The sequence below is a fragment of the Nylanderia fulva genome, unplaced genomic scaffold (genome assembly GCF_048542155.1).
Source record: "Nylanderia fulva isolate GAGA-0341 unplaced genomic scaffold, ASM4854215v1 Scaffold29, whole genome shotgun sequence".
Lineage (NCBI taxonomy): Eukaryota > Metazoa > Arthropoda > Insecta > Hymenoptera > Formicidae > Nylanderia > Nylanderia fulva.
The window spans coordinates 121,354-148,903 of record NW_028190358.1 but is presented as its reverse complement, the minus strand read 5'-3'; the positions used below and the strand labels follow the sequence as shown (position 1 = coordinate 148,903).

Genomic DNA, 27,550 nt, shown 5'->3' with positions numbered 1-27,550 from the left:
ATTTGCCCATGTCGACAGTCGACAGTCGATACCTAATTTCATCTGGTTCCGTGTTCCATCTATCTATTTTATATATCCTATGGACGTAAGTAGTACGTACATAGTACATACATATGTTCACAAAGTGAAGTTTGACGTTTGACGAAAATTATTCATTAGGAAAGCGAGGAAAATCGAAATAATTAAATAAAATCATAAAGGATATCTCTTTATTATATAGAGAATACGTGTTGACTCTGAATCAAAAAATCATATCTACGAAGAGGATATTAGGTTCTGAAAAAAAAAAAATTTTCCAGTAAACCATTTCGATTGATAAAATGGATTTTGGTGCTTTGATAAATGTCGCGCAAGAGAATGAAGCGAAAAAACAAGTAAGTCCATTTTGTTGATCTACTATCTGCAAGATTCGAAAGTTAGATAGCATAACTTAAATAGAATGTAGGTCGATTATAAAAATAGGTTAGATTAAATACCTTCTGTTTTGCATCTTTAATGATATAATTTTTTTAACAGGCTATTCCGTGCTATCAAACAAAATTTGCACCACCAAAAAAGCAGACTAAACAATCTAAGACTCTTTCCGATAATATTAAAAAATTTCTCGCTCGAAAGGAAGAAGAAGAGAGACAAAAAACCTTGGAAGAGAAAAGAAAGAAGGAGGTGATTTTATTAAAATAATCATGCAGCTGTGTTATGCACTATGAATAATTTATATGCATCTTTTATAATTCTGTGCATTAGATTCATTACTCTCGCATTTATATAAGAAACTATACTTTCAGAATCTTCTGGCTTTACGAGATTCTAAAGCCCAAAGTCGGATAAGTAAACACTTGAAAGTATGTAAAGCAGCAAATAAGTCAGTGATTGCAGATGCCATTGATAGCGAACATACAGCTATTACTATAGCAGGTAATATTACATGATACTTTATATATAAAAATTATAATTTTTAACAAATAATATATAATGATATTTTTATATAATAGATTAAACAAATCATCATGTACTCTCTCTTTTTCTATGTTTTCACATTTAAAATATATTTTAATAAAATTATTAGGATCTATCATTGGGAGACTAATATTGAAGAAAATGTAAAAATAAAGTTCCAAACAAAAAGGTGCATTTATGTAAAAGTTTATTCTTATTTTTCATATTTTCAATTATCTTTTTTTTTTTGCAACAATTTTTATTTTTAATATGCTTGAAAATTTATGTCAAGATATAATAGAAATAAAATACTGTTGACTGAACAATGTTAGAGCAACATGGCAAATAGGTCCTATGCAATTACAAAATAATAAAATAAAACAATGATACATACTGGTAAACTTCAAGTACACAGAACAGATTGATATTAACAAAAATCATTTGGCAATTGGTTTTTACATATTATCACATCAGTTTAACGGTAATATCCTTATCCATAATGGGCAATATTTTTGCCCACAGGTTATGTAATATATTCGAGCAATATAATGCATTAATTATCCATCATCCCAAATTGATGCAGAACAATTTCACGGATTTATACAGCGATGGATACTAAGGCATTGATTAAGGTCAGCCATCTAATTTTAGAGTAGTCTAGAGAACTTACAAGTATAAAGTTTGTGCTGTTTTTATCATATTTGTCAATTTTCTCAAAATTAAAGCAATATAGAGCTATAATTTTATTTACACTTATTCTATTAATGCAAATCACATATGCATGATGCTTCATTGTTATATCATTTCTTTCTTCTGTCAGTCAAGATTATTTTATTCTTATATACTTTCTAATATTCAGAAGAGAGAATATCAAATATGATTTTTAAAAATGTATTTTGTTCCTTATATATTTGTTTATTATTGGTAAAGAAAATAATTAAAATTTGTTTACAGTTTTGATGAAATATATATGTATTTCTTCTATATTTTTCAATTCAATTTAACATTAAAAATTTCATTTTGATATTAAATGTAACATATAAATATAATATGTTTAATATGATGATTATAATGAAGTAAAAAATATTTTCATAAAATATTTACTTTATATATTTTAAATTATATTGCTCCATTATATATTTTCGCCATGATTTCTCAAAAATCATATATTATTTATTTATCTATTTATATATTTTTTCTACTGTTTTTTATATTTAATATTAGATATTTTATTTGAATGTATTGAACAAATTTTATGTTTGGATGTATTAACAATTTGTGCTTGAGGTACTTGGAACTTTCTTTTTATATAATAGATGAGAGATATAATTCACTATTTTCTCTAAAAAAATGATATATCCTTATATTTATGCATAAACATACCAAATGTATTATGTGATTGTACAAGAAATAGATAAAGATATTTGTCAACTAAAAAGATGTGAATTAAAAATTTGTTTAAATAAATATGTAACTACTTTGTTATGAAAATATGACAAGGTATAATTTTTTTGAGAAATGTTTATGCCATACATGTTGCATTCTACATTATCTATATCTTGGTCCCTCGTATTGTTAGGAATATATCACGAGCGACTAATCTTGATGCAATTGTAATAGCCGATATTATTATTTGCCTTAATCTTAATATTTGAGAGAGAGAGAGACAGAGAGAGAGAGAGGGGGGGAAAAAGCGAGGAGAAAGAGAGAACCAGAAATTATGACACAGAAGAGTTGAGCTTTATTATGAATGTAACAGAAATCACTTTGAATATCTTCTTTAAGATTATAGTATAACATAGAGTTGTAATACTTTTTCTGAATTGTCTCTTTTTCATTTATTATAACTCTACATATAATAAAATGATAATATAGATATAACTAATCTACAGATTCATATAACAATTTTTTTTAAATTACAGAACATTTTGTTTTATTTATTCTATACATGATAAAGCTTGCATAAAACATATACAGAGATTAATTATGTATAAATAAAATATTCCAGGTCCTTCTCAGCCTGATGAAGATGATTACGGATATGAATCGCAAGAGGCTTCTAAATTTTATAATCAATTAATGAACAAATATAATAGTTTACCTCCAGAGAAACCTATTTTTAATAATAATGAGAAAAGAACAATAAAAGATATTGCATCTACAAAGGTATATATCTAATAATCTTTCAATAAACATAATTGAAGAAAAAATATTTGTTAATAATATAAATAGATATTAAGTAGACATTCTGAATAAAATAATGTGCTGGTTTGGATTAAGTATACATTATTATATTACTATGATTCTAACTATATTAAATATAATTTTGTTTGTCATAGGATAGAGTAAAACAAGCTTTAAAACAACAAGAACTTGAGGAGAATAGTGGACATAGGCGAAAAAGGAAATCATCCGCTTCGAATGTAAAAGAAACTGATGTAAAAGAAATTGATGAGAAAATGGAGAAAAACGTTGCTAATAAAATCAAAGAAGAGAACAAGGACGAAAAGCCCAAATCGAAAAAAAAGTCATTACCACCGCCTATGGCTTTTGCGGACCTATTAAAACTTGCAGAGAAAAAACAGCACGAGCCTGTCATGATAGAAGTTAAACCAAAAGTAGAAGAGGAACGACCAATGACAAAACGTCAAAAAATGGAATATATACAGGAAAAAGAAAGAAAGGAGCAACGAGAGAAAAAAGATTTAGAGACAAATAAAAAAACAAACATTGGAAATACAAACAAACCTAGTAAAACACAATTAAATAAAATGCTCAAAACTGATGAAAAATCTCCAATCTTAAATTCATTATTAAATAAAAGCTGCTCTTCTAAAGCTGCAACAACTATTTCTAAAAAGGTTATTGACAAGTCCAATGAAAAACAAAACGCAGAAAATTCCAACAAAGTTTCATCTAAGAATGAATTATTAGAAGAACGAAAAAAATTAGAAGCCGAGAAAAGACAATTGGAAGAAATGCGACGCGCTATTGAAGAAGAAAAAAAGAAATTAGCGCAAAGTAAAAATAAACAAGAAGATGTAAAGTTTCATTCTTCTAATAAAGAAATGGCTAAATCCAAAAACAGTAATAGTGTAGATAAGCAAATTTCAAAGCATATTAAGCCACGACAAATTCCACCTTCGGATTTAAAAGTACACTCGTCATCAACTAATAATAAAGTAAAACAATTTCCACCACCTGATGTTAGACCCATTAAATCTAAAGAAATTATGAAAAAATCGCGTACATCTAATAAACGTGAGTTTATTTGCGAGAATATTAGTTTCAGTTATAACACTTGATTGCAAATTAGAGAAAGTTAAACATGTGAAATAAATTTAATTTACAGGACGTATCTGCGACGAGGATGAAGATTCAGATTTAAGTGATTTTATAGATGATGGATCAGATGATAATGAGGAAGATTATAGTAAACATATTAGTGAAATATTTGGCTATGATAGAAGCAAATATAAACATTTCGATAATGAAGATGATACTGCTATGGAGAGTAATTTTGCACAACAACTAAAAGAAGAATACATATCCACTAAAATAGGTAAAATATTATCAGTGTTTTGAATTTTATATTTTGTGTATGTACAAAGTATGAATAATTCGATGTATATAAAATTGAATATTTTCAGGAATTATGGAAGATTTAGAAGATATGCGTAAGGAAGCATTAGAGAAAAAGAAAAAGGACCTCTCAAAGATGAGGCCAAAAAAATAGTACAAAATATTTTGACTTTATACATATTTATATTTATTATCTCTTTTACGATTTTGATATATATTGAAAATATTTAAGTCGTAAAAGTATACATAAAAAAAAAAAAAGTAAATTTCTAGATTTTCTTTTATATTCTCTTTTTTCTCTTTAAACGGGGAGCATACACTTGCATAAGCATATGCATAAGAAATTCGATTGGTTGAATTTCTTATGCATACGTTCATAGACCAATCAAGATTTTTATGTTTACGCTTATGCGCCTATGCAAAAGTGTGTGCTCCCCGCTTTATTATGCTTATGCTTATGCGCCTGTGCAAAAGTGTGCTCCCCGCTTTACTGCACCAGTGTGCACTAGTTCACCAGTGCAGCAATAAAAAATAAACCTATAGTTTCAGTGTGGACATCACGTTACAGGACATCCTGTATATAAGTTGATTTTATGTATAAAAGCTTAGAACTATAAAAGTCTTTTTATTTCTAAGTTATAGTTATAGACATATTCCTATGTCTATGATTTATGATAATTACATTAAACCGGGTCTACAATAGATGTAAGTTCTAAGTCTTAAGAAATTGATCAATCACAGTCAATTATTCCCCTCATTCTTGATTGTGATTGGTGAATTTCTTAAAGCCTAGAGCTTACTACATCTGTTGTAGATCCGGCCTTATCAATTTTTTGAAAACAAATGATAAAAATGCAATTTCTTTTTCAAAAAAATGAGATCTTATTGGAGCCACCATTAGGCTAGTTCTACAATACGTCGTATGTCGCAGTCGGATGTCGGAACGTAAGCGATTGTCCAATGAGAAAATTTCTTTTTCGATAACAAAATTTCCTCTGGACCATCGCTTATGTTCCAACATCCGACTGCGACATATGACATTGACTTATTGTAGATGCAGGCCTTAGCTGCGTTCCGACATACGACATATTGTAAAACTACCTAAGAATTAGGATTTAGGGCCATTCTACAATAAGTTGCAAATATCCTCGTTGCTAGTTGACAATTGCCAATTGACCAATCAGAGCAAAGCAACTTGTCAGCTGATTGGTTAATCCGCAACTATCAACTAGCACGAGATATTTGCAACCTATTGTAGAATGGTCCTTAGATTGGACTGAAATATATAACCAATCAGAATAAAGAAAACTAATATTAAGTTTAGTGAACTTTGCTCTGATTGGTGAATTTTCACTCTAAACCTATAATCCGTAGATTATGAATACGGCCATAAGGATGACATGCACATATAAAAGCATGTACATATGTTAGCAGACATCGTTACCGTTGACATTTTATTTTATTCGATGAAATATTTGCGTGCAAAGAACTAAGCATAATTTTTTTGTATTGATCAATATCCTTGATTTGTTATATTCCAATCGAAAAGACAATTAAAACATATTTATAAATTTTTTTATTATTGCGTATTAAAAATTACTTTGTAAAATTTCATATTTATATGTAACCTATAACGGCGTTTAAAAATATATACATTGCCGAACAACTGTGATTACTGTGAACAACAAAAATGGCGTATCGTGGTGTGAAGGGATCTGATCCGTTCGTGTCAAAAACTTCGCGAAATGAACGTTTTGCGCAAATGTCAAAGCAAGAACAAATCATTCAACAAAAAAAGTTGGAAATTCAAGCAAAAATGCAAGAGCAGAAAGCAAAGGAAGCAGAATGCATGAAAAAGTCTAATTCGTCAGGCTCGACCACAACAATTAGTAAAGGCAATGGTCTAAAGTAAGTCTTGAGTTCATCATATGTTATTCAATCGATTTAATCTCGATGAAGTTTAACATTATATAATTCACTCGTTTAGTATCTGTACAATGATCTATTAAAAAATATAAGGAGTAGAATTAATTATTTATTTCTATATTTATAGGGAGGAAGATGAAAAGTCTATCGCATCCCTTTCTATGAATGTATTTGCCAATGATGGTAGTTTTCTTGATCAATTTAAGAAAATAGCAAATAAAACAATCAGCAAGCAAGAAATTCAGCAAGATAAAATTGAAGATAAAAGAAAAGATGAGAAAAATTATGAAGCTGTCAGAGAAAGAGAGAAAGACAAAGAAAGAAAGCGCGATAACGAAAAAAATAGAGATTGGGACAGTAGAAGAGATCGTAGGAGAAATGATTCACGTTGGGGAAGAAGTTTGGATAGAAAACACAGTTCCTCCTCGAGTCCGTCACCTACAAGGCGGAGATCGTCGCCTAGTCCTGAGACACGGCATAGCTATAATCAATCACAGAATGGACAACGTGCACAATTTAATCAATTTCCAATTCAAAGTAATAATCACGCCTCTTCCATCCCATCTCTCATGTCTCAACCAGTGCAAATACAAATGACAAATATACCGCCCCCGAATATAAGAAACTTGACACCGAGCGTTCCATCCACACATTTACAAAGGATACCAGTGTCGAAGAATTTTAACAACAATTTTACAAATATAAATGATCATTCTAACAGTGTTAGAATGCAAATCGCACCGCCGCATATTATACGTCCTGCTCTCCCTCCAATCCAAAGCATTCCGCCAAATACAAATATTCCACCACCAAACATGCAATTGTCCCAATCTATGTCCAATCTATCCCAATCTAACTTATCTTCGTCATCGAATGGACAACAGCACATGATACAAAATCCACAACAATGCAATATACCACCCCCTTCGTGTAGCACTAACTTACAGCATCCAAATATTCCACCACCTAATATACCACCCCCGAATATTTTACCACCAATGTCGCAAATGCCACCGACCATGATACCTATTACAGGCTCGCAAGCCATTGTGGTGACAGTACCAAGCGTAGCCAATGTTCCACCTCCAAATGTGATAACATCCATGATAATGTCAGCACCTCCACCAGTGCATACTGTTCCATCGACGATTAATTCGGTCCCACCACCAAATTTGAATATTCCTCCACCAAATGTTCCACCTCCTACTGTCATTCCTAATACAGCACCATCGCGTGGTCTTATGTCCACTGGCTATGCTCTTTCTAATCAGGTATCCATCTCAGTGGGCCCCCCAAATGTTCAAATACCACCACCTGTGAGACCACCGACTAGTCTACAGAGTTCCGAACAACAAGGTATGATATCACAATTAAGAAATATATATATATTTTTTGTTATTTAGTAACATTATTTATTAAGCACAAAAGAGACTTTGCTCCTTATCTCTTGTGCAATTTTAATATTACGTATTGTTGTCAAGATTTTTTACGAGACATGATATTTTTAAATGTTACACATATATATATAAATAATTTTTATTTCTATCTGAATCAGTATGAATGTGTGTATGTGTGTGTATAAAATATAAAAAGTGCGAATTGAAATATTATTATACAAAGTATCTGACAAAAGATTCTAAGTGTGTCTAGTAGAGGCTGAGCAGCTGGCACGCATTGTGGCTGACTGTGGAGATGAAATTGAACAAGAAGTGCGGGAGAAGAATGCTCAAGATCCTAAATTATGGTAACTACTGTCCTCACTGGTCCTTAGTATTTCCATTCCCCATTCCTAATTTGTAATACAATTAATACTTTTATAATATCTCTTTGAAACATTTTTTATTTTATAGGATATTGTACAAATTTCTATTATACAATTCTTAACAATATCTCAGTAATACAGAAAGTTGAATAGACAACTTTGTTAACTGTCTGCTTAATGTGAATTGTTGCATATGCAGATGAATGTGCTTGCAATCCTGCAAATATCATTTATTGCAAAGATATTAATTTATTATTAGCAATATGCGCGCGTGTATACACATTTTTTACACTCTCTCTCATAAAGCACAATTTACATAATATATATTCTAATTCTTGATAAAATTGACACTAATAATATGCATCTTTACATTGAATGTAATTCTTTCTTGCAATAATGGTCATGATAATGGTATTACATACATATTATATATTTAACACATTTTCTTACGACTAAAAAAAATGTTGAAAATTGTTTTTATCATGTTTTTATTATAATAGAATTATTCCATGTATATATTCTGCTAAATATAATGGATCTGTTCTTTTTAGCCAAACTAGTGCAATCAGTTCAGCTAAAAAGAACAGACTTAATATTTTATGTGTACATAAAGAAAATATTTATATGCAAAACTATGGGAAAATGTTACAAAAGATATAAATTTTTGTAAAAAAAGTTTAAAAATATGTAATTGTTTTCTTATTGAATTTTTGTATATAAAAATGCCATATAAAATTTGTAAACATACCTGTAGGCTATCTATTATCTATTTATTTATTTACTTATTTATTTATTTATTTATTCTAATCTTCCATCTTATGTATTAAATTCTTCCATCTTTTATATATATTTATCTTCAACTGTACTTTTTTTTATTATTTCGTTTTCAACATATTCAGCAAAAAATATATCTATATAAAATGGATAAGTTGAATGAATCAATTGTGTGAATCATTGAATATAATAAAAATAGTATACAATATTGATACAATAAAAAGTTCTAAAGTAATTATATATATATATATAAATGTAAAATTCATTATTTATTTAATAAATCAGTCTTATTTCATTATTTTATTTAATAAATCAGTCTATTAGATGTCTATACTGCATGAGTAATATAAAATGCTTAACATTTTTTTAAGACATTTGATTACATATCTTTTAAGTTATAAATTGTATATATCTTTTGAAACATGTTACATATTCTTTTAATCTTGTGTTATTTCTTAGTTTTGGCATGTATATGCATATATATGTGTATATATATGTGTGTGTGCGTGTGCGTGTGCGTGTGCGTGTGTGTGTGCGCGCGCGCGCGTGTGCGTTGCGCGCATGTGATATATAGATATACGTGTGTACATATGTGTATGTATATGTATATTATATGTACATATATGTATATACATATATATATATATATGTATATATGTATGTATATATATATGTATATATATATGTATATATATGTATATATATATATATATATATATATATATATATATATATATATATTATACACATTTTGAAATGTAGACATAACTAAATGTAATATGTTATATCAATGCTTTCAATTTTCATTAATCCAACTAAAATTTTATATTTTTTTATATGCATTCTGCTATATTTCAAATAAATTTAAGCTATATAATTGCTTAATTACCATTGACATAAATAATAATAGTATTTCTTAAAAATTTAATACAATTTTATGTAAATAATGCAACAATTACATCATTTTTATATGCTAATATACTGTTTTATATAGATTTACAAACGTTATGTACAATATTACAGATACACTAGTATCCCGAAAGATAATTACAGACATTGTTAGATACGTTTTATAATAAAATGCACGATTTTTTGTCTAAATTTCTCAATTGAAGACGATATCTGTATATATATATATATATATACTTGATTGTATATTTGGCAATTGGTGCCAACTAATTTGATATTATATTTTGTAGTACAACTTTTAATTGTTTTTAAGTTTCAAGAATAGATATTAAAATTAGAAATTAACAAATATAGTCGCGAATCTTTAATTAAACTTGGAATGAATAGCAATATTCCAGCGAGTATCATGCGATACGGGATTCCAGTGTATCAGTGATAAGAAAATATTACAATTTCAATGAAATGCAATTACAGTAATCAACTTGTTTATATTTTATATGAACGCGTTATGTCTTTTATTTTATTTTTTTTATAAAAATATATCTAGGAATACATGTTGCTAGACAGCGTTTTAAGTATCATTTTAATCAAGGTTTCTGCACCAAAAGCAAAGTGCAGCGTATCTGCAGTACAGGGGATTGGTTTCAAAATTACGTACGGAGAAGTCAAAGGATAAGGATAAAAAAAATAGTGGCGCAGAACTTTATTGTCCCGAAGAAGCTCTTAGTGATAATGACGAAGCGGATAAATTACAGAAATCTCATGCAACTTTACATGGTGAATAAAATTCAAATAATACAATTATAGTTATATTCTTTGGCATATAATCAAATCGAGAAAAAATAAGAACAAATTCAAGCATAATATAGTGATTTATAAAATATACGCGGCGCCTTATAATGTATATACTCCATTTGATTCCTATTGCTATTTTTTTTACATCGAATTGATTAAAATACAAATATCTTGAATGATTTTGATGATATTTAAAATAAAAAAGTATTATATATAATGCATATATACTGCATCGATAGCAGATCAACCAAAGGATGATAACAGGGAAGAACGGAAAAGAAAAAGACGTAGTCGTTGGGGCGATCCGGATGCTAAAGTTCTCCTTACGGAAACAAATGTGTCTTCTGGTAATAGGCCAAGTGCTGTATTTTCTCAACCTGGTATAGCTATACCGGGGCAAATTGGGCAACCCGCTGTCATAATACCTTCTGGCTCATCAAAGGGACAAGATATTAAATCAAAAAATCCAATGCTTACTAAGATTTCACGAAACGATCCTGCACTTATCCATTATGCAAGACAGACGTTTGGCACGCTCGATCTAAATGAAGAACAATGGAAGAAAGCAGAGGACCATTACAAGGTAGATTATTGTAACATTGATTTTTTATACACATCAACAAGATGAATATGTTTCAGATAAATCTCTTATACCAAAATCTCTTGAGAAAAAGAGAAGAAGTGAAACGTTTGGAAGCACAAGGAAAACATAAATACGAATATGATAGTGATGAAGAAACGGAAGGTGGAACTTGGGAACACAAATTGAGATCTGCTGAAATGGAGGCGACACAAATGTGGGCTGAGGAATTAACTGCACAGGCAGAAGGCAAACATCATATTGGCGATTTTCTACCACCAGACGAGTTAAAAAAATTTATGGAACAATATAATGCCGTAAAGCAAGGAAAAGAACCTGATTTAAGCGACTATAAGGAATACAAGTTAAAAGAAGATAACATAGGTATATTCCAAGAAACTCTCTTTGTGTGTATTTTCATTTTTATACAACATAATTTATATAAAACAAAAATTTGATAATTATATTCTTAGCTTTTACTAAATACTAATAAAATCTTGTTTTCCTCAAATTTGTTAAAATTAATGGATCTTGTAACTTAAACTTTTTCACTTGTAGGATTTCAAATGTTACAAAAACTTGGATGGAGCGAAGGACAAGGTTTAGGTAGTGAGGGTAGTGGTCGTATTGAACCAGTTAACAAGTAAAAGTTTAATTTTATACATAACAATATTAAATTTGTTCTGTTTTCTTACAAATATTTTCAAATTTTTTATTAATAAATATTTCCAGAGCAACAAATAGACTCGATAGTGCAGGTTTAGGTTCTGAAAGACCAGATGGAGTATCTAGGGACGATGACGAATTTGATGCATATAGGAAACGAATGATGCTTGCATATAGATTTAGGCCTAATCCACTAGTAAGTACTATCCTCTTACATTAAATGTCGGAAGTTGTTCAAGAGTTTATATACATATTTATACTTAAACCGTTGTTTTCTTTTCAGAATAATCCGAGAAGACCTTATTATTAAGTCTAAGAGATGTAACTCTAAACACATATTCTTTTTATTACAGGACAATTATAGAGTAGATTTTATTTTGTATATTTAAAAAAAATTATATATTTCATTTTAATATACATTTCTTATACAACTTTCACTTTTCTCCGAATGAAAACGTTTCAGAGAAAATTACTTTGATGTATTCAAATGAGATATATTAATATAGAGAAATTTATGAACAAAAATGATATTTTACATATTTTTTTCCTTTTCTTTTGTTATCTTTATATATATATAAGAAAACGTAAATACATCTTTTCTCGGTTATTTGGTTTCTCGTTGGATGTGCCATCGATTTATCCTTTGCGAAAATTTTATCATTATTTATATACAACAGAAATTTTTCACGACTACATACTATATTAAAAATAATAGCGTTATTTGCATTTAAAATCTATATTTTGAATTATAATGTGAGAAATCCCTAAAAGGAAAACGAGAACCCATTCTCGCAAGTTTGCACGTGCGCACGTATACCATTATCAATGAAATTTTTTTAGTAAAATATATAATTATTTGGTTAAAATTCTGATTATACCTATATAGTAACCCTTCCCTCAATACACACATAAATATATAGATCTTCTGGACTACAAGTTTAATACTTTGCATTTTTTAAGATGCAAGTATTAATTTATATATAATTTTTGTCGACAAGATCTTTGAAAGTGCCCTTTATCATATTTTTATAAAAGCTATCATTTTTTAATCTTTCTTCGAGTATACTTGTATCATTATATATAGCTTGTATATCGCTATCTTTAGCAGTAAATAAATGTAAAACGTAAAATGCCATTCCCGCTGCATATTTCCCAAATCTAATCAAATGTTGAAATAATATTTTGTAAGGGAAGAGAATGTTAGAATCGTAACCGAATCTTTCGAGAAACTTGGATAATGTTTCATAATATTCATTTATCAATTGATTGTAATATTTGCTTCTTATTTCCTGTGTACAACAGCAAAATAGTATATAAACTATATCTAAAACGGGCGATGTGTAACGACATAACTGAAGATCTAGGAAACGCAAATCATAAGGAGTCTTTCCCTCCTGAAATGGAAATATATTATACATATATGTGTATATACTGAAATAAATGTTAAAAAGCAAGACTACAACTATTGTACTATTTTGTAATAGCTTATTTGATGTGTACATGCGTATGTATGTCTAATCGATGAATATTTAATAGATTTGAGAATAATTTTTGAACATAGAAAGATGGAGAATACCTGATCATATTTGAAAAGCATATTATTAGTCCAACTGTCACCATGATTTACAACGGCATAAGGTTCAGCAGCTTTTCCATCAGTCGCATCAATCATATTCTGTAGCATATTATCTGAGAATTGTTGAACTCGTTCGGAATAATGTTTATCTTCATCTACTAAAGCCTATATATATGTATGTGTGTGTGTGTGTGTGTATTATATGAAAAGTAGAAAAAGAAAAGTATAATGTACACGACGCTTAAATTCAAAACTCCTATATATGTTCCATGTCGAGAATTTTTGAGATTTAACAAAGGTTACCTTTATTACAATGTTGGTGAGATTTTTGATAATACTTTTATTATTATCATCATAAAGTTGTTGACAAAATACGGGTTCTTTCATCTGCTTTAATTTGTCGAAATCTGTTGGATTCGTCGAACGCGTAATAAAGCTATATGCATGGAATTCACCTAAGCATTGGAGTGCCAAAATGGCATGCGGATAATCTAAAATTTTTGAATTTTTCATTACGAACGCTTGCTGCGTTAAATTTTCCAACATCAATACCTACAATAAATTTTATGTAGTTATTGAAATATTTTCTTCTTGTCAATAATTATTTTTTTAAAGAATAATATATAAGTCCTTTAATATAATCTCTTTTACACTCATTATAATAATATATATATGTATAATATATATATAACACATGTAAAATTTTTGAAAATTTATAATCAGAATAACCGAAAGTAACGATTGATAATTTTACCAAGTTATATTAATTTAGTTTGTGATTAAAATATTTTTTTATATGATTGATTTAATTATATATATATATATATATATATATATATATATATATATATATTATCTGATAATGAGATGGCTGATAATATTTAATTGTAAAAGATATACGGCTTTTATTAATACACACATACTCGTATACTTATATACATATTTTTGCTATATATGCATATATATATATATACTCTATTATCGCATACTATATATATATATATATATATATATATATATATATATAGTATGCGATAATAGAGTATATATATATATATATATATATATATATATATATATGATAAATTTTATATATATATATATATATATATATGTACTTGAGAAAGAGAGAGATATTATATATATATATATATCTTATATTATATTGTTGCTAAATATAAAGCGCACGAAAAAATTCCAAAAACATATTTTTGTCTTTTAGGACCATTGTTTTAATTGTTGCTTTGTAAAGCTTTGCGAATAAAAATCAAGAAATTGCAAATATAGATAGAAAAAAGTATTACACACACGCACACGCACGCACGCACACGCACATATAATTTACATGTGATTATATATTTGACTTACACCCTTTATTAATACGTTTCACTAAGATTTATATTAAGCAATGATTGTTTAAACATAGCAAGTAGAATACAATAATTACCTCTTTCCCAGGTTCATCATTAGTATAATACAAAGTAGGAAAGCGATAAACAATTTCGCCATCTTCTTTTAAAGTTTTTTTAAAGATAGGTAATACCTCTCGATAGAAGAATATTTCACGTTGGAACATTTTTCTAACTCTGCTGGATGGAATCAAATCGGATGTAGGCATAGTCTTCAAAATAAGCTCGATATTCTTGGTTTCGCCATTTTCAATGCCTTCGATTGTGATACGATAAATAAGGCCAACATAATTATCGCCTTTATTGGTACCTTTAGTTATATGAAATTTAGGAACTGTCAACTTGGTGTTCTTCACATACATTTTTAAATGATCATGTAACTGTTTATTTAAACAAATTTCTTCGTTTGTCATTTTTTCTTTCGCCTATTCGTTAATATTTTTATCTTGCAAAAAGATCTGTGATTATATAATATATTTTATTTGTTGCGTTTTATTTGTTTATTTTTATTATAGGATCAACTTTATCTTAAATGTCATTAAAATATGGGGAATTAAATAAATAATAATTTTATAATGCGACAACTAGAGCTGATATAAGCCCGATATTATACACTGAGATGATTGTCAAATAGCATCACTTTATTATATCATTTTCGTTATCGCATTCTCGATTCTTAATCTGCGTGTGACGTCACACACGTATAATGCATATCATGCACTTAGAAAATAAATATTGATCTCAATATATAGTTTTAGTATATGAAATAAATTTCTGTATGTTTTTCTCTCTTTCTCTCTCTCTCTGCCTTTTTTATTTTTTAAATATACGTATAAATAAAATGTGAAATTATTAAATTATATTTTTAATTGCGTATTTGGCGTATACTCGTTAAAAAGGTTATTCACTTTTAACATTATACATATGTAGAATCGAAACGTTCGTAAAGATAGAGCTCTATGTATATATAATGCTTATATATGTATATATATATATATATATATATATATATATATATATATATCCGTTGGAGTATGTTTACATCAAATATAGAGAAAGGGAAAAAAAGAGAGAGGAGTGAGGCGTGGTGAGATACTGACTACCATTTCTCTAATTAAAGTGCCTTTACCCATTTTCAGTCAAAAAATAGTATTTCATATAAATTTTTACTTGTCAATATACAATATAATTCTGTGTAAAGATAAAAAATGTAAAAAAATTGTTGTTATCTCAAGATTATTTTACAAAATATTCTTTTTAATATTCCTAAATATTCTTTTAAACAACTTAACTTATTAATTTTATGCGCCGAATTAACTTAATGTAATTAATTTAATATATGTCGATAATAAAAAAATAAAAAATTTAAATTTGAAATATCTACATCAAATATACAATAAACAAACTATATAAATTTGTTGGCACATCGCAAAATAAAATTATTAATTAGAAGAGATTAATTAAATTGAAAAAATTGATTACAACAAAAAATCTTTATATTTCAACGTTTTTATATGGCGACCCTATACAATTTACGAACTTACCAACTTGTACTAGCTTATACTTACGTAATCATGACTTTCATACGTTGCACTTTCGTTTTCGAAAGTGTGATGTAATTCACTATTTAGATAGAGGAATCCAATGAAATATGAACTATCATCATAAAAATATTATAAAGTTTGAAAAAATCTTGTATAGCATTATGAAAAATAAGAATTATAGAAAATGCTTATTAATTATATGTATATATGGTATATTATTTGGAATATTATAGAAGTATACATACTGCGTGAGAATTGTGAGAATATATCATATTTTTTGCATATAATATATTATATATATATAATTTTACATTAATAATATGTCATTAAACTTTAAAATATTTATTATACTAATTATTATTTTATATGTATAATATAAATAATATTATATATAATATATGTGTTTCGGAAGTCCGGAAATGGTTGAATATCTCATAAACAATGCATTTTAGAAAAAAGTGTTTCAAATAAAAATTATAGAATTTAAAAATATCAATTTAAAATAATCAAACAATACAAATCTTATCGTTTTGACCTTGAATGACGTTGCCAGAGCATAAAGGCAAAATCATCTTGATTTTTTTTTTAAATTACATCACTATATTTTTTCATATAAATGAATTCTGCGCATATATTATTATATAGAGAATTTACTATATATACAGTAAATTCCCTATATAATTATTTTTCCAATTTCTCTTATTGTTTAATTGTAATTGCGACAATTTGGTTACACTTGAAAACTATTTTACGTTCCAGCTTTATTGTACATATGAAATTTTAATTATGTCGTAAAATAAGCTTGTATCTTTGCTCATCTTATATATCTTGCATATTTTGATCAATTATAATGAGACATTTTCATGACCGACCAATATGATCAAAAACACCACCATGTATTTTTCAAATATGAACTGATTTGCGAGAGCCTATGTATTTTCATCAATCTTGATTGCTCAACGACAGATTGAGGGTATATACATAATAATCTTGGAGATTGTATCATAGCGGGTTGGAATATTTCAAGGCGATATAACCATTCTCCGACAGAGAGACGTAATTCGTGATTCGGCCTTACTCCAGTATCCTTAGTATTATAAACGAGTAAACTTCGCGCCTGAAGCTGTCTTATTGTCTCGCTCTCGCGCTCTCCTATAATCCCTTTAATCTTTCCAAATACAAATATAAACAGCGCAATGAACCAGTGATGAGATTGTTGATAGACATAATCAAGTGTCGATCTCTCGTACTATTATATGTATATATCTAATAATTTCTTTTTTTAAATTTTTTCTTCTCTTTTTGTTCCACGTATTTTTCGTAATATATTCGATTCACTACATACTTCTTTGTTTCCTTTACTTTCCCTCGTTATCTTTACCTTGTAGCACGATCTTTGGAATTCCGATACATTCGATACGCATTGTTGACCACCGCGAGATGGGCATCATTTATCGGTTACGGAAAAAGATCTCGCGTAATTTTGTAATTTACATATTATAGGTATTCTTGTGCGTAGCTATAATCGTCTCATAGTTGTAAATAGATCAGATGATTACGATGCGTTACAGTTTTATGAATGACTACTGACTACTGTATCAAATAGGACATTATGCATTGGAAAAATTAGGTATTAAATATAAATATTAAAGTTCTTGTGCCCAAATATTAGGTATATAACAACATAATTGATATTCTATGGACATTTATTAATATAATATGAGATTGCAAGCTATAATCGAAAGAACAAGAAAGTTTCTAAATAATTTTTAAAGTTGACAATTTAATTGTTAAATTTTATTTTGCAAGAAAAAGATCTTATATATTCTCGATAAAGAATTTCGAGAATATCGGAGTTGTATTTCGATTGAAATTTGTCAAGCGATATGCGACAAATTATATATATAAAAGTTGTTTTCTCTGCTAATGGATAATAAGATATCTTGCATTTCCGTAGATGTGCGCGTTTGAAGAATACGGCGTGAAATAATCGCGATGAAAAGGAATCCGAAGTGGCGGTTGATATTTCCTGAATGAAACTTTATAATCGGAGCAGGGGCCGGGGGCCGGTCCCCTTTCATCGGAATAACGCTCTCTCGGTTTCATTTCTGCAAAAATTGTCGTCTCAACTCGTTGCGCACGCCTCATGTACACTGTACACGGCAGTACCAGGCAAATACGGAAAAGGTTCCCGCGATTCCTGGCAGTACCCCACCTTTCCGTTACCTTTATCGTCACCTGTATGGGTCGAACGAGAATGGGACCAGGACCGCAGGCTGATACGAGAGTTGGAAAAGGAATGGTAGTGAGAGTCCAAGTCAGGAGGGAAAGGATTCCGCGCACGCGAGAGAGGCAGACCCGAAGTCTGCGCTCGCGTTCACGCTCACGCTCGCAAGAGCGCAAGCGAACGCGCGCGGACACTTATTCGACTTGATGTTGGATGTGAAAGTGAGTCTGTCCAAGTCTGTCTTGTACAGTTCAACTGCGAAACTGCGTGCCGCGTATACCCGTCTCTCGGTTCGATTCGCGATCGACGTGCCATGCCGTAACGTGTGTGTTTCTGTTCGTTCGATCGTGGGATATATGCGCGCATCTGTGTGTATATATATGACTTTGATTGAGAGCGATTTGGCAAACCGCAGAATCTACGCAGAATCTAATTTAAAGATAAAAAGAGCGACAAATTTTTGTTTATCATTTTGGCCTCCGTATATATATTTTATATTTATTTACCTGTAAATCGTATTCATTCATCACGTACAACACATATTTCACGATCGCGCGTCGCAGTTCTCGACATTTTCTTTACACTTATACCTATCCGTTTTACTTTCATTTACGAGCAATTTGAACTAAAAATTGTTTGTCAATTGTATTTCTCACTTTGCTCACATTTTTCAAGGATTCGATCAACAATATTAGCAACAATGAAACTCTAGGAAAGAGAAAGAGGAAATCAAAACAGAGAAAAGAAAAATGGAAGACGATAACAGGCAGTAACGCGCAACAAAGTGAAAGATATGTACAACATTTTATACGGAGGCTCGATTATCATTCCAATTGAATAGTAAAGAAAAAAAGAAAATTGGTTTCCCAAGTCTATACGGCAAAGTAAAGCTCTTTCAAGCAAATGGGACACGTTTCTTTTCGCGTACAAATGTTCCGGAGTGTGTTGTTTGGTATATATGTTTTTTTTCTACAACTCGACGTCTCTTCAAACTATATTACAGTTTTCTGTCTTTGAAAAAAGAGTGAAAATGCGCGCGAGTAACATTCCGTTTCGCGAGGGTATAAAAGTGGAACTTGATTAATCTCCGGATAAGTATGTGGTTTGGTGTATAGATTTCATATATCTTATAGATCTAACAATTAAAATATTCTGCGGTATTTTCAAGTGAAAATCGTTCCGACTGTGCGATGCATCGATACTTTTTCAAGATGTTATTTTATATGCGTTTATCAAGTTGTATAAGAATCTATGCGGAAAAATTTAGAATAGTTACATAAAAATTGTGTTCTTTAATTTGCGTTATATATACGCACGAATAAAATTTGCGATATAATTGAATTTTAATCGCATTTTTACTTAGCAACAAATTATGTAACAAATCAAGGTATTTACAATAATATAGAAAGGGACAGAGTGAGCGTATTACTATAAGAAAAATTAAATATATATGTATATATATATTATATATATATATATATATATATAAATATATGTATATATATTTATATACTACATACAACAAAGATAGACAGAAGAAGAAAAAAAGTGAAAAGTGCATATATTCAAAGTCGCGTATATTTATTAAAAGTTTAGCAAATTTTTAATAAATTGACTTACTTGTGAAAATTGGAGAATTTACATGTATATATATATATATATATATATATATATATATATATACATATTACATATCTATTGTATGTAACTGTGTATTCTTTGCATCTTCAAATGTAATTATTTGATCAAGATTTCTTTTCATCGAAACTTACAGTCCGCAAGACTTTGTAATTATGAGACAAACGGTGTTCGTTATCGTGTGCTTTTTGGGCTTTGTCTTAGCGGGAAGTCCTAGATTACCACGAACATCCGCTGATCAGCGCAGCACACGTAGTGCGAGCCATAATAACACCGGCGCTACGCTACAGTCGTCTTCTCGCAATTTTCAACGAAATAGGTGAGAGATAGCATTTGTATTCTGCTTTTCTGCTTTTTTTATCAATATATCTTTTAGCTTCCTTCTTATTTCGATTCGTGTATATAAGTACAATTGAATTGATGAAATTTCTTTATTAGATGGGAACATTTTCTGACAATATTTTAAATTGTATACTCATTACATAAATTAAAATCAATATATTTTCCCTCAAAACTTACCGAGATTCCGCTTACGAAACTTTTCACTCATAATGTTACTATAGTTTGCAAATGTGTTTCACACGTGATGTTATCTTCAACAACATTAAATGTACGCGATATATCGTCTAGTAGGATATAATTAAAGCTAATGCGGCAAATATTTAGTTCGAAACAATAACACTTTTTTATTTATAATAATTTAATTTAAAATAGAATATCAAGAGGAAGAAGAGGAGAGGAGTTGATAATTAAATAAATTGTTCAACGATAAAATATAATAGCAATTATTATATTATTCAGAAAATTATTCATTATTATTAATTGTCACAAAAACATGAAAAAGTTGTAAACGCGATTGATTACATCATTATTAAAGACTGCCTTATTAATAAAAGATAGATAAATACTAAATATATATTGTTTGTTTTAGAGAACAATACCTTTTCAATGTCTTCGAAGTAATAGTATCAACTTTGGAGTCAAAATTGCAGCGAATCGAGAATTTGGACAAGGCGGTGGAACATTTAATGAGAAGAGTAGAGGCTTTAGATTCACGCGTAAACGATAATATTGATAAAACAGACGCGGTAATTACTAAACTCAGAACATTAGATTTGAAACTTTTTAGTGCATATCCTATCATGTCATCGGAAACTATTCACGCAGCGAGAATTACGGAAAATAAGGACGGAAGACATACCGAAGACAGTAAGTGCGCGATATACATCTTAAGCTAATTATATACTTGTTGTTTAAACGATTTCGTTTCTTTTTCTTTATACACAATAAAGATTATATTTAAACGAATGTTCACACGCGAGCACATGCATGAAAAAAAAGCTTCGTTATTGAAGCTCTAATTTAAAGCATGAATTGATATTTTTCGTGTATCCTATTTTCTCTTTATTATGTTATATTATTAATAATTTTGAAAATTTGAAGTAATTATATAGTTATTTATATAATCCATCGTAGCTCCATCGATACGTGTAATTCATGACGATCGAAACGATCGGACTCCTGAAACGCTTGGCGAAAAATTGGTTTCCTTGGATCAGAAAGTTTCCGATATCGATCATAAGCTTGTTAATCTGAAGAATCAGCTCGACAACAATTTTTTACAAAGTGATGATATAAATGCTGAAGCGAGTGAGAAGAAACCTGTCAGTATGAGTGTCATCGAAATCACTAAAGCTATGAGTAACGAAGTGATAAATCATATGACGATTGAAATTGAGAATCTTAGGCAAGCGACAGGTAGTATGGATCGAAAGCTTCAATTTCACATGAATTTGGTATCGGATAATCTCGGAGCGTTATATAATATGGTTAGCGATGTGCACGAAGCTATTGTCGAGAAAAATTATGAAAATAATCAACGACAAAATCATCTTAATTTAACAACGACTGAAGCCCCTCCAACGAAGCAAAGTAAAATCGATCGTCTTGTCGAGCAAATGTATCCAATGCTTACTGTTTCTGAAAAAATGGATCAAGTTTGGAATGTAGTGGTAATTTTAAGTTTTGATACGACAACAGCCGATTTGATGGCAAAGTGCAAAAGTGCACTGTACATATAATGTTGTTTAATATATACATATATATTTCGATCAACTTTACGCACAAATTATATTAATGTTAACAATTTATTGGGTAATATTAGATGGGGACCAAGAGCTCGGTGGATGATTTGTTGCCGAAATCCGACAAATTACTTACTCAGACGCAAAGGCAGGAGAGGGCAATTAGCGAAATTCATGCCGATTTAAGATCAAAAACAAATAAGATTATTGAGAACCTGGAGGGTGTCGAGAGCCGTTTGAGGAAGCAAGAGGACGATGTGGCCACTTTGGCGCAACGTCCGATTCCGGCTGAATTGCTATTAGATCCAACAATAGATCGACTCGTTGAATATGATCCAAGCAGGTACAAATTTCACTCTTAAATTACTTGTATTGTAATATATAGGGTTTGTGAAAAGTGTGGAAACCCTTCAATAATTTTTGTAAAAATGAAAATATAAAAAAACGATAAAACACGTATTTTGATTTTTCAAAAAAGCTACCCTATGATATGGATACCGATCATCCCCCATCCCCTGGTATGCGGAGGTAAAAGGGGGGTTGAAAATTTTAAATTGGAATAAGAATCGAGTAGGGGCTCAGTCGTAGCGACTTAAAATTTTAAGGGTGTGTTTGTTATGAAAAGACATTTCAAATAAGCCCCCACTCGACCCTTAGTCCAATTTAAAATTTTTAATCCCCCTTTTACCCCCGCGTACCAGGGGATGAGGGATGATCGGTATCCATGTCATAGGGTAGCTTTTTTGAAAAATCAAAATACGTGTTTTGATATTTTTCGATATTTTTATTTTGATATTTTCATTTTTACAATTATTTAGGGGTTTCCACACTTTTCACAGACCCTGTATGTAATAATATATGTAATATATGGGGATGTGTAAACGTTATGTTTCTCGACACGAAGAAGATTGGATAATAATGTTGTTGTGTCATAAAAATAATGATGTGATTCGTGGAGCACAATTTGGCACTAGAAAAACAAAAAATTTTTCTTTTTCTAGTGCAAAAGAAACATAATAACTTATACACACACAATATATTATATCATTATATTTTAAGATATGTAACCGAAGATTTTGCAACGGAGATGCCCTTAACATCTATGCTGCCTACCGCTGCACCACCTTTGTCAACTACAACATCGATATCGTCTGTTGCTTCACCCTCGAACAATCCTACTAATTCTACGACACCTATGACAGCAACATCTCTGAATATTACTGCTAAACCAAATAATAGGAATCGGGGAGTTATATTTCCGAGCGTAAAGAATAAGCCGAGCTTAACAAATTCTACTTTTACAAACGAAGTATTAATCAACTATAAAGATGTCAAGGTATTTTATTAATTTTTATCCTGCGCAAGATCTTTCTTCACCCAAAGTTGTACAATCATTTGAGCGTGAGAGATTTATAAAAAAATTTCACCGTACCACAATAATTAATGTATAATAATAATTATTGAGGACATATTATTGGAGGCTTTTAATTTTCTGTTATATTTCTCTACTATATTGTTAATTTCTAGGGTTATTCGTGTGTGGATTTATTAAACGGAGGAATGAGAGACAGCGGGGTCTACTATTTGCAAATACGCGGTACGACATATTGGTTCCTCAAGGTATACTGCGAACAAGAAATTGCTGATGGTGGTTGGACAGTGAGTTTATTGATTGCATTATGTGACGTATACGATTGAATAATCTATAATTGCGACGTTAAAAATTGTATTAAAAAGAATTAAAACAAAATTTTAATTTAAATTATATTGTCATTTATCGAGAGATCGATTAATATCGATATATATGTTACTGTATCTATAATCTGTTCCAATAAGGAAGAGACCGTGTAATCTCAACAATCGATAATAAATCGAAAATGATATATTTACGATAAATTTTAATTTCAAGGTTATTCAAAGGAGGGATGATTTTGGAGAGCCAAGAGAGAATTTTAATAGAGATTGGGGAGACTATAAAAATGGGTTTGGAGATCCTGCTAAGGAATTTTGGCTGGGCAATGAAAATATATACATGTTAACAAATAATGAAGATTATATACTTAGAGTTGAACTTGAAGACTTCGAAGGTAACAAAAGGTATATATATGCAGTATAAAATTTGCAGATTGATTATGATTTGATAGTTTTTCATAACTTTAAAGAATTATGTCAATATGTATATAGTTTACAACTTTTATTTTATGCAAATGTGTAATGTAATAAGTTTGAAATTTATCAAATATATTGCAATTGTGTAATTTGATTTTATTATCGACTATTAGGTATGCTCAATATTCGCATTTTAAGATTTATTCAGAGGGAGAATATTATAAATTAGAGATCGATGGATATGAAGGAAATGCTGGAGATTCGCTAAATGATCCTTGGTATGGCTCAAACAATAGCCCATTTTCTACATACAATAGGTAAGTGATGCACATACACGTATAACACTTAATGAATTACATTTTTGCATCTTTTTTATTATTAGTGTAATGATGCGCAAGATACATGTGTGCTTGCTGCAAAAATGCATTTGATTTAGATACATTTTGTGACTTTAGGGATAACGATAGATCATCTTTGAATTGCGCTTCGATGCTTAAAGGTGGTTGGTGGTGGAAATCTTGTGGACGTGGTTTGAATGGTCTTTATTTAAATGATCCACAAGATCTTACTGCACGACAAGGTATGTTTACAACTTTTTAATGTAAACATAAAGAAAATATTCATTAATAATGGAAGGAACATAAACCAGAGACTGTAAATATAGAAAGTCAAATTCTCGTCTTTGTATTAGTAAATAAGAGTCGTCTTATTTTTAAAGGTATTGTATGGTTCCGCTGGAGAGGTTGGGATTATACTTTAAAACGTGCATTAATGATGATTAAACCAAAAGGTCCAACAACAACGACAACAACAATAATGATATAAACATAAAAACGTGCGTGTGTAAGCTTTAAAACGTTAACTTGATCGAAATTTCTTGCGATTGTTAAATATACAATCTTGCACATATATCGTATTTAAATTATGTATTGCAAATATACACAGACAATTATTATATATATGGACATCAAAAATATCTTGTTTTTTCCTCAATTCTTCATTCACTCTACATCTACAATTTTTATAAAAAATATTACGATTCGAACTCTCTTTGTGTATTTATGGTATAATAAAATGATGCTATTTTCAATAAAAATTATATTTTTGACAATATTTTGCGCTTTAATATCTTGTAAATTTAAATAAAAGTTTGAATCTACAAAGTCAGTTTTGAAATAATTTTGTCATTTTGAATTTGTAATTAAATATATGATGCTGAATAAGTGACAATAACAAGATGAACAGATTCATTATTATATATTAATTATTAATTGAAAAATATCTGTGAAAATAAGTTACACAGAAATTATGTGAAAAGAGAAATATGTCGAGCAGCAAAATGAATATGTGTATATATTTTATCGTTTTACAAATTTTTAAATAAAATATTTCTTAAAATATACGAAAAATGCGATATTGTATATATCGAAATTTTAAATTTCAAAGATAAGAAACAAAATAATCATTTCAATTTAAAAATATGATAAGGCATATATGAGTTTCGATTAATTTGATTAGTGAACAAAGAAAGAGAAAGGGAATCTTAATTTCCCTTAATTCTTAAATAAATTCAGAATTTCTAATAAGAAAAAACGTAAGTTATACAAAAAGCTGCTGATTTTGGTTAATTTTTTTTAGGCTCGACAACACTTGCTATTAATATATATATATATATATATATATAACTAATATATTTTTTTATATATTTGCGCTTGTGTATTTAGATGATGTGTTTTAATTAATACATTGCTTATATATATTTTCGAGCCATGCCGATAGAATTAACAAAAGCCCCAAAGTCAGTGTACGCTCGATCCGCTTTATCAGCTTTCCTTTGTAAAAGGTTCCAATTATAACATTTTTTTACAATTCCATCCCTTATGAAAAAAAAAAAATTACATATAATAATAGTTCTTCAATAATATATATTATTTGTTATACCATAGTGAGTTTTTCGTATTTTTGGTAGTTTTTTTTGTAAGGCGGGATAAGTACTTTACTAACAAAAAAAACAAATGTTATATGATATATTATTCCGTATATCTTTTTATTTTCTATTTATTTTTTTATTTTCAAAAATTTTAATGAGCGAATTTTATATATAGGTTGTTCGCTACATTATATATACTTAATTAAGTATCTTATTTCTATTCACTATAGCAGATCCGGCCTGGAAGGGGGTTAAATCTTCTCTTGCAAATTAAAAAAAATTCGTCGATGATCCTGGAATAATAGCTAAGCAAAAAATGAAACAAAAAATATTAGATAATTTTGCAGAACCTCCCCCCCCATTATCGATATCAGGATCCGCTAGTGTGTATATTTGTATGTGTGAAAATAGAAAAAGTTAGTTTTTCTCGATTATAATTATTCTGGATTGCATAGCGATTTCAAAATTCGTTAGATTATTCAGTTGTCGCACGATCGCAATGATATAAATATAAGTGGTGAACAGATATAATAACTCCGCAGGTATAACAAGCTGACGTTATAAACGTCAAAATAACATCGAATGACGTCGTTGACGTCAGCTTGTTACCTGGGAAGCTTTCATATATGATTATCAATAATCTTGGGTATATATTTTTCTATAATTAATAAATAATGAAATAAATCGACTAACCTTTCCCCGGCACCATTTTTCCTATAGAAACCTCTTCGTCGGGAACTACATCCTCGTGAAAGTTTGGAAACACTCGCGTTACTTTTTTTCGTTGGTGACGAGCGGCGACGCTCGGGTTTTTAGTTCTCACATCTTCGACGCGTTTCGATAAAACGCGAGAGCTTTGCGAGTGACCGATGCTCTGTTTTCGCGTCGTCGCTTTTTTTAAGGCCATTTATCAGAGGGGTTCATCGAACGACGACTTCCCCGCGACGCACTCAGGAGTCGCCGATATTCCAGAATGGTAAACGCGCTACAAGAGTGCAAAAATGTTGTGATTGTGAGATTTGCATATAATTTATATTATATAGATTCTACAGATTTCTTAGAATCTAAAATCATTTCTCCTTATATGACATTTGAATGAAAAT

The 27,550-nt window shown here is 29.5% G+C and overlaps 4 protein-coding genes across 9 annotated transcripts; 3 read left to right on the top strand and 1 right to left on the bottom strand.

The window, feature by feature from the left end:
- The first annotated feature begins 71 nt into the window (after nucleotides 1-71).
- LOC114933071 (protein SPT2 homolog) lies at nucleotides 72-5,072 on the top strand. The gene is made up of 7 exons (XM_029305513.2): nucleotides 72-374; nucleotides 517-663; nucleotides 786-915; nucleotides 2,945-3,102; nucleotides 3,276-4,197; nucleotides 4,289-4,498; nucleotides 4,587-5,072. Exons 1-7 carry the CDS (start codon nucleotides 321-323, stop codon nucleotides 4,670-4,672), a joined length of 1,707 nt encoding a protein of 568 aa, XP_029161346.1. The 5' UTR covers nucleotides 72-320; the 3' UTR covers nucleotides 4,673-5,072.
- Nucleotides 5,073-5,940: 868 nt separating this feature from the next.
- LOC114933062 (uncharacterized) lies at nucleotides 5,941-13,110 on the top strand. 2 transcript variants are annotated; one of them, XM_029305497.2, is made up of 9 exons: nucleotides 5,941-6,426; nucleotides 6,572-7,800; nucleotides 8,086-8,188; nucleotides 10,482-10,666; nucleotides 10,924-11,267; nucleotides 11,324-11,648; nucleotides 11,823-11,907; nucleotides 11,997-12,126; nucleotides 12,214-13,110. In XM_029305497.2, exons 1-9 carry the CDS (start codon nucleotides 6,209-6,211, stop codon nucleotides 12,238-12,240), a joined length of 2,646 nt encoding a protein of 881 aa, XP_029161330.1. In that variant the 5' UTR covers nucleotides 5,941-6,208; the 3' UTR covers nucleotides 12,241-13,110. The 2 variants fall into 2 exon arrangements, with proteins under 2 accessions (XP_029161330.1, XP_029161331.1); XM_029305498.2 differs by having other exon boundaries at nucleotides 5,942-6,426; nucleotides 10,927-11,267.
- On the bottom strand, nucleotides 11,387-15,564 carry LOC114933063 (uncharacterized). Its single transcript, XM_029305499.2, has 4 exons — nucleotides 14,954-15,564; nucleotides 13,810-14,058; nucleotides 13,507-13,671; nucleotides 11,387-13,324 (listed from the first exon to the last, which is right to left on the bottom strand). Exons 1-4 carry the CDS (start codon nucleotides 15,326-15,328, stop codon nucleotides 12,905-12,907), a joined length of 1,209 nt encoding a protein of 402 aa, XP_029161332.2. The 5' UTR covers nucleotides 15,329-15,564; the 3' UTR covers nucleotides 11,387-12,904.
- A 3,213-nt stretch (nucleotides 15,565-18,777) lies between these two features.
- Nucleotides 18,778-25,478, top strand: LOC114933117 (uncharacterized). 5 transcript variants are annotated; one of them, XM_029305591.1, is made up of 11 exons: nucleotides 18,778-18,907; nucleotides 20,529-20,643; nucleotides 21,256-21,533; nucleotides 21,801-22,336; nucleotides 22,489-22,751; nucleotides 23,468-23,744; nucleotides 23,936-24,067; nucleotides 24,318-24,505; nucleotides 24,691-24,834; nucleotides 24,973-25,097; nucleotides 25,236-25,478. In XM_029305591.1, exons 3-11 carry the CDS (start codon nucleotides 21,353-21,355, stop codon nucleotides 25,340-25,342), a joined length of 1,953 nt encoding a protein of 650 aa, XP_029161424.1. In that variant the 5' UTR covers nucleotides 18,778-18,907; nucleotides 20,529-20,643; nucleotides 21,256-21,352; the 3' UTR covers nucleotides 25,343-25,478. The 5 variants fall into 5 exon arrangements, with proteins under 5 accessions (XP_029161424.1, XP_029161423.1, XP_029161422.1 ...); XM_029305590.2 differs by having other exon boundaries at nucleotides 18,841-18,907; nucleotides 20,461-20,643; XM_029305589.2 differs by lacking the exon at nucleotides 18,778-18,907 and adding an exon at nucleotides 19,483-19,638 and having other exon boundaries at nucleotides 20,461-20,643.
- Nucleotides 25,479-27,550: the final 2,072 nt, after the last annotated feature.

Coding starts and splice junctions, on each gene's coding strand:
- LOC114933063 (XM_029305499.2), bottom strand. CDS start 15,328: ATGACAAACGAAGAAATTTGTTTAAATAAACAGTTACATGATCATTTA. Junction 14,059..14,953: donor ATGATGAACCTGGGAAAGAG/GTAATTATTGTA, acceptor AATTTATTGTAG/GTATTGATGTTGGAAAATTT. Junction 13,325..13,506: donor TGCTTTTCAAATATGATCAG/GTATTCTCCATC, acceptor TTTCCATTTCAG/GAGGGAAAGACTCCTTATGA.
- LOC114933071 (XM_029305513.2), top strand. CDS start 321: ATGGATTTTGGTGCTTTGATAAATGTCGCGCAAGAGAATGAAGCGAAA. Junction 375..516: donor AGAATGAAGCGAAAAAACAA/GTAAGTCCATTT, acceptor TTTTTTTAACAG/GCTATTCCGTGCTATCAAAC. Junction 3,103..3,275: donor AAGATATTGCATCTACAAAG/GTATATATCTAA, acceptor TGTTTGTCATAG/GATAGAGTAAAACAAGCTTT.
- LOC114933062 (XM_029305497.2), top strand. CDS start 6,209: ATGGCGTATCGTGGTGTGAAGGGATCTGATCCGTTCGTGTCAAAAACT. Junction 6,427..6,571: donor AGTAAAGGCAATGGTCTAAA/GTAAGTCTTGAG, acceptor CTATATTTATAG/GGAGGAAGATGAAAAGTCTA. Junction 7,801..8,085: donor ACAGAGTTCCGAACAACAAG/GTATGATATCAC, acceptor AAAGATTCTAAG/TGTGTCTAGTAGAGGCTGAG.
- LOC114933117 (XM_029305590.2), top strand. CDS start 20,480: ATGAGACAAACGGTGTTCGTTATCGTGTGCTTTTTGGGCTTTGTCTTA. Junction 22,752..23,467: donor GTTGAATATGATCCAAGCAG/GTACAAATTTCA, acceptor TTATATTTTAAG/ATATGTAACCGAAGATTTTG. Junction 24,068..24,317: donor TTGCTGATGGTGGTTGGACA/GTGAGTTTATTG, acceptor TTTAATTTCAAG/GTTATTCAAAGGAGGGATGA.